The following is a 7,189-nucleotide window of genomic DNA, read 5'->3' as shown; positions in this document are numbered from 1 at the left end:
TATTTAAAAGTTTTCATTTTTTTATGTAATTTCTTTAATTTATTTTTTTATTATAATTTAATTTAAGTTTAATAATGAAATAATTTATTTTTGGTTTAATAATATAACATTTTATAAAGATAATAATTAAGTATTCTGTTAAAACTCAATGATTATCCTAATTATAGTTTAGATTTTTTATATTTATAATGAGATGTTTATCCTGTATTTGATTATGTTTATCTGCAGTTAGTTACACGAATTTAGATATAGAGCTTTAATAAGTTGTACTTATGCACAATCTACTTGTAATATTGAGTTTTAAGTAATATGCATTAATAAAAGAGTACTTTACGCATAAAAAATAGTTTTTAAGAGTTTTTGTCAAATGCTTTATAATATAGTATATATATATATATACACACACACACAAGGCAAATGCAACTAATAAAATCACACACCTCCTCGCCTTTGGTGAAGTTTGAACTTTTGACCTCCTAGGGAGGCCAAAGTCTCAGATACCTTGGTGGTGTTTGGCCCATTCTCTATGTGGTAGTACCTTGGAGGTCATTGTTTCACATTCCTCTTGCAATTACTTTCTCAAAAGAAAGAAACTTATTACGCCAATAACAATTCAATCAGGTCCAAAGTTGTTCAAGTTCCATCAAATTAGTGAACCCCACCTCATTGTTGAGGTTCCACGGCAAAATTTGTATCATCAATAATTTGCACAAAGTTTAGATATTAGATAAATTGCTAGGTTTATGTTATATGAGCAAAATAGGAACTCTGATATAGCGTTTTTGTGCTATCAGTATATGTTTATAGAGATTATATAACAAAAAACATGTGTCAACACATGCTTATAAATTTGTTTTGGTGATTGTTGCTTTCCTCTTTCATTCTGCATTGGTTATTTAAAACTTCTCTAGTTGTCTAGATGTTTGGTAAACCTAATCCCTTTCGTTAGGGGCATATTGACTTGCCCATCTAGCATTAACAACTCAAATGTTTTACCTCATCTGCTAAATTACATGAAGATGTCGAGCTCTCATTGGCTCATCCTGGCTTTCAACATGGGGAAGCACGTATCAACACACAGAAACATTTTAAGGCAGTACTCACAAATGTAATAAGTAAAACACATTTTACCTTCTGATTCATCATCAGGGTGCTCAACATAAGGTTGTATCTCAGATCTACCATGCTTTCGAGGATTCTCTTTCTTATTCTCCCCATCGTCAGGTTGCTCTTTTTCATCGTCAGAGTTCAGTTCTTCAATAATTGGGCCCCTTGAATTATTTGGCAGTGAAGGTCTACTTTCATTAATTCTAGGTGCTTGTTCAACCATGAAAGGACTAGCACTTGGACCAAATAAGCTTGATCCAAATGGATTTAATCCCATGAAAGGACTCCCCACAGGGCCAGGTGGGAAAATTCCACCGAATGGGCGTGTGAAGAAAGGGTCATCAAATGGGTCCCTTCCTCCAAAGAGACTAGGCATACCCCCAAAACCAGCAAAAGGATCACCAAAACCAAATAAAGGATTACCACGTCCTCTCCCACCCTGCATCTTCTTCAGATTGTCTCCCTGAAAAGTATCAGAACAATTCAAATAAGTTCAAGATCCTTACCCTGATAGAACTACCCAGTATTGTTAATAGATAGGGGTTCAAATAGAAACCCAGAAATCATGTCAGAAACATATACTACACACATGTACAACAAGAATAGGAGAATCCAGATTATGGAACAAGAGTAACTGCACTGGATGACATCCAATTGCACTTCAAAATGAATGTTGATGGTTCCAAGTTCGAAGAATATTTTAGTAATATACCCCATAAGCTCACAACAAGGTAACCTTTTTCCCATCTTTTTTTTTGGCCTTGGCATATCATTTCTCTCTCATATTTTTCCTCTGGGCTCATTTCCATAGTTGGGGAGAAGAGAAAGTGGAATATATTCTATATCAGGTAAAAATAAGTTAAGTTAGATGTAACGTCAGGTCATGAATATCCTCTTTGCTACATGCTACCTCGTCAGCTAGTATTTTAACATACCTTAGATAAATTAGGACCTCGTAAGTTATTGATAAACATCTGGATATAAAGTTCTTTACTCATGTGTTAACATTAACATTAACAATAACATGTCCTCACAGGATTATGAATTACATTCAAGATGCTCCAACAGTCCAACTAAAGAAGAAAAACACCTAAACTGACATTGAAGTACTCAAACATAACCATTCACCATATCTTAGTTTACAAAAATTGAAACCTAAGCCTCCATTTCCTATAAGTCGTTAACATGAAAATCATAAGCATGAAAACCACCATATAATTTAGTCACCAAAAAGATACCCCTTTTCTCCCATATTTTTCTATGGGCCTAGCATACCATTTGTCTTTCATCTTTTTCCTTTGGGCTCATTTCCTCTATTGGAAAAAAGGAAAGTGGAATAAATGCTATAGAAGGTAAAAAGAATTTAATTTAGATGTAACGCCAGGTCATGCATATCCTCTTTGCCGCATACTAACTCATCAGCTCGTACATTAACATACCTTAGCTACATTAGGACGCTGTAAGCTGTTGACAAAAATCTGGTTATAAAATTCCTCCGTCATGTGTTCTGGTCTTTATTAACAATAACAATATGTCCTCACAGAACTCAGAATATCAGTGCCTTGGGTAAATGTCTAACCTAAATGTTAAGTCAGCAACACTTCCAAATGCCACCATAAATTTTCTTAAAGATGCTATTCAATAATTTCTTTGTTTGAAAGTGGGCCTACCTGCGAAGCAACTGGTACGTAGGCATTTTTTTGATTCAATAGAATGTTGGGTTAGCTCTGCCTATTATGGGTTACATTCAAGATGCGACAACCAAACAATAAAAACACCTAAAATGGAGTACTCAAACATAACCATCCACCATAGATAAGAGTTTGAATGTGCTACAATTGCTATACACAGAAACAATTTTTAAAGCTATGAGCATTCACAATCGAGGTTCTAATCTTATCAGGAGCTCTGCAATTAAGCAAAACGAACAAGCAGAGTTGATGGTTAAGAAAAGTAACACTTCACCAGATCTTGCTTTGCAAATTTAAAACCTAAACCTCCATTTCCTAATTCATCAACATGAAATCCATAAACACGAAAACCACCACATAATTTAGTCACCAAAAAAAATACCCTTTTTCACTTATCTTATTCTTTTTGCCTTGCATACCATACGTTTCTCATCTTTTTCCTTTGGGATCATTTCCTCTATTGGAGAAAGGGAAGCGGAATAAATTCTATAGCATGTAACTAGAATTTTATTTAGATATAACGCCAGGTCATGCATATTCTCTTTGCTACATACTAACTAATCAGCTGGTATTTTAACATACTTTGAATACACTAGGATGCCGTAAGCTATTGATGAACATCTAGATATAAGGTTCCTTCGTCATGTGGTATGGTCTTAATTAGCAATGACAATATGTCCTCACAGAATTATGAGTTACATTCAAGGAGCTCCAAAGTCCAACCAAACAATAAAAACACCTAAAATGAAATCAGAGTACTCAAACATAAACATTCAACTTAGAAAGGCGTTGGAATGTCCTACTGCTGCTATACACAGAAACCATTTAGAAGATGAATTAGCAATGAAGATTCATTATCAAGGTTCTAACCTTATCAGGAGCTCTGCAATTAAGCAAAACCAACAAGCAGATTTCATTATTAAAAAAGGTAATGCTTCACCAGACCTTGCTGTACAAAATTAAAACCTCAATCTCTGTTTTCTATTTCGTCAACATGAAAGTCATAAACACGAAAACCACCATATACTTAGTCACCAAAAAGATACCCTTTTTTCTTTTGGCCTTGCATACTATTTGTCTCTCATTTTTTCCTTTGGAATCATTTCCTATGTTGGAGAAGGGAAAGTGAAATAATTCTATAGCATGTAAAAGGAATGTAATTGGATGTAACACCAGGTCATGCATATCCTCTTTGCCGCACACTAACTCGTCAGATGGTGTATTAACATACCTCAGCTACATATGGAAACAAAGAGTGACAGTCATCACTCACAAAATTAGTACATCCTCAAGGAATTATGGGTTACATTCAAGATCCTCCAAGTAAACAATAAAAACACCTAAATGGAAATCAAAGTGCTCAAACATCACCCTTCACCTTAGAAAACCATTCGAATGTCCAACTGTTGCTATAAAAAGAAACAATTTATAAGATCAATTAGCTATGAGCATTCACGATCGAGGTTCTAACTTTATCAGGAGCTCTGCAGTTAAGCAAAACGGGCAAGTAGATTTGATGATTAAGAAAGGTAACACTTTACCAGATCCTGGTTTAAAAAATTAAAACCTAAACCTCGGTTTCCCGATAACTCATCCACATGAAAGCCATAAACACGAAAGCCACCATATAATTCACCAATTCAGTCACCTAAAAGAAGCAGTAAAAAACTAAAAAGCATAATAATCCAATCTCAATCTCGTTTACTACAAAAATTGAAATCCAGCAAAAATCTAAAACCACACGATTCACAACCGACAGAAAAGCGTACAGGAAACATCGTCGTAACTCGAATTTAAACCCTAGAGAGATACCTTGGAAGAAATCGAACGATTTGAATGGATAATACCACAATTGAGATATTTCAACGAAATTGATTGAGTTTATGGTAGTGAGTTTTGGGGTTTCAGAGACTCTAAACTGCGTTCGAGCGATGGGTGCGAAATGAACATGAGCGGCAATCGTAAGGTGGTTTCTAGAATTCTATTGCTGACCGATATATACCTTTCTCGTTTTGTTTTTAGTAAACTACGTTTTTAGTCCCTGTGGGTTGTTAACAATTTCTGTTTTCATCCCTATTATTTCAAAATTACAGGTTTTAGTCCCTGTGGTTTACAATATTTTATTTCATGCCATATATTTTACAATTCATTGTTGTTTCTATATATCATGCTTAAAAATATAACACTGACCGAGTTTGCCTTGGGAACGAAAATAACAATAAATTATAAATTACATGAACGAAAATTGTAATTTTAAAAGCACATGAATGAAAGTCGTAATTTTTAACAAATTACAAAGACAAAAATCATAAATTATGTTGCGTTCTCGAAACTTCTTTATGAAGAAAAGGAAAGGGAGGGAATAGAAGAAAAGTAAAAAAAATCGTGTTTTCGATATTTTTTTAGAAAAGAAACAAAAGAAAATAAATCATAGATTTCAGACCAAGTATTTAAGCATATGTCTCAAGTGGCAAAGGCCTATGCTACAGTAAAAAAGGGGGGGAATGGACTTCTGTTACGAAGTCATTTAATGTTTACTCCTGACACAAATATGATTTACATAGTATTTTGAGAGTTCAGACCAAGTATTTAAGACGAACAAGTGAATATAAAAAACGAGGACGGTATGTAACATCATTTCCATCTTTATTACAGACATGGAGTTTTCAACCTTAACAAATAGCGACAACAACAGTATGTTATTGACATATATCATCCACCATCACAACTAATTAAGCAACACCATCAGATGGTTGCTAAACCCCTCAAAACCACCATCGTTGAATTGAAATAAAAAATAGAGTTCTTGGCTGAGTTTGGAATTTTGAGTAAAAACCAAACACAAAAGGTCAATATATAACATCAAATAACATATGGAAACGTCGTAGCTCTTTTAGTTGGATAAAAATTTGTTGTCTCAAATTTATCTGTTCTTTGTTTGTCCATCAACTGCATAGAGCCACATCAACATTTTATTTAATATAAACCCATATAATTCATCTTTTTATTCTCTCTCCTCAGTAAACAGATGATATAGCTTCACTTGATGGAAAGAAAGAGGGCAAGAATATTTAAGACAACAAAATGTATTGTTTTTATTAACACCTCAATCCATATCTACGTATTCTAACATACTTTTTGTTTTGGACTGTCTTTAAAATAAAATACTTTTGATTTTTTTTAACATATACGAATGTTTACTTTCACAAATCTAACCGATAAAAAACCATTAATTTTTTAAAAAAATACACAAGAAACTATGCTTGACACGAAAAACAACTATTTTACTGTATGGATTTTCGAGTATTTTTTGTTTTTTGTTTTTGGCAAAAAGCTGATTTTCGACAACCCAACTGTTTTCATAACGGAAACCGTCTCCAAGAACACCATTGTGATAGGATGTTTTTGGCTCATGGAGCGACTGAGGCTAGTATGAGATCAACCTCACGACTTGTCTTGTATTTGGACAAAGTCATCTTATTTTCCAGGTTCAAATCTAATGAGAAATAAAAATCCTCTTGTGGCCACGGAGGTTCAAATATGGTGACTCCAGGCTATCTGCAAAGTAGGTGGTCGCCCTGTAATTAGTCGGCTCGCATAGCGTGTTGACTATTAAGGTTAATAAAAAAAAAGATCATAAACATTTTTGTTTTTTATTTTTGAAATTCGTATTTGATGAGAATGTTGTACACCATCCATGGATGGTGGGAATGTTGAACAAATTCAATGGTCGACTCAAACACATAGTTATTCACGCGTATAGAATTTTCCTTCACTCCTACAAATCAAAGCTATAATTTTGATATGTTAGAAAAAAAAAAAAAAAAAACAAGGGGAACAACATTTAAATTAAAAAAAAAAAAAACTAGTAATTTAATATTTGTTAATCATATTTATAATTTTTTAACAAAATGAATTATTATATTCTTAAAATATAAAAAAAAGCCAGTTATTTGATATTTTATGATAAAACCATAAATATAATGATTAAATAAGATTTAATCGTTTCAAAATTTCAAGACTTCTAAAATTCATCACAGTCCACTCATTTAAATTAAGGGTTGAGTTTCGATGAGAATGAGAGTTAAAGTAAGAAGTGTAAGAAGGGATCCACCCTTTGATGTACATTAGGACGAGATCCATCAATTTCCGTATCAAGCGCAATTCATAAGTGAGTTTGAGATTAAAGGTGATTAAGGGTCCAGATTCCTTCTTACGTGTCTCAGTTTAACTCTCATTCTTACATGATCTTTCACCTTTGAATTAATTAATTTGATTTATTAATTAAATATTAAACGTTAATTAGTAATTTAACAATTTATGATAACTCATCAAACAATATTTTTAGGAAAATCAGTTATTATAAATATATGTCTCTCTCCTCTCAGTTG

The 7,189-nt window shown here is 33.1% G+C and overlaps 2 protein-coding genes across 2 annotated transcripts in view; both read right to left on the bottom strand.

The window, feature by feature from the left end:
- Positions 1 to 550, bottom strand: part of LOC112521751 — a 2,664-nt gene extending 2,114 nt beyond the window's left edge. Inside the window, exon 1 of the mRNA XM_025130747.1 lies at positions 502 to 550. Coding sequence (XP_024986515.1) covers positions 502 to 550 — 49 coding nt within the window. The remainder of the gene's footprint in view (positions 1 to 501) is intronic.
- On the bottom strand, positions 412 to 4,766 carry LOC112521566. Its single transcript, XM_025130498.1, has 2 exons — positions 4,611 to 4,766; positions 412 to 1,570 (listed from the first exon to the last, which is right to left on the bottom strand). The coding sequence occupies exon 2, from the start codon at positions 1,550 to 1,552 to the stop codon at positions 1,031 to 1,033; it is 522 nt and encodes a 173-aa protein (XP_024986266.1). The 5' UTR covers positions 1,553 to 1,570; positions 4,611 to 4,766; the 3' UTR covers positions 412 to 1,030.
- Positions 4,767 to 7,189: the final 2,423 nt, after the last annotated feature.

This window comes from Cynara cardunculus (assembly GCF_001531365.2).
Source record: "Cynara cardunculus var. scolymus isolate 2C chromosome LG 11, CcrdV1, whole genome shotgun sequence".
In the NCBI taxonomy this organism is placed as follows: Eukaryota; Viridiplantae; Streptophyta; class Magnoliopsida; order Asterales; family Asteraceae; genus Cynara; species Cynara cardunculus.
Note: the sequence above shows the minus strand (reverse complement) of the source record. Positions and strands in the feature narration are given on the sequence as shown.

Excerpts from the sequence above, each read along its gene's own strand:
- LOC112521566 (XM_025130498.1), bottom strand. The coding sequence starts at position 1,552 with ATGCAGGGTGGGAGAGGACGTGGTAATCCTTTATTTGGTTTTGGTGAT.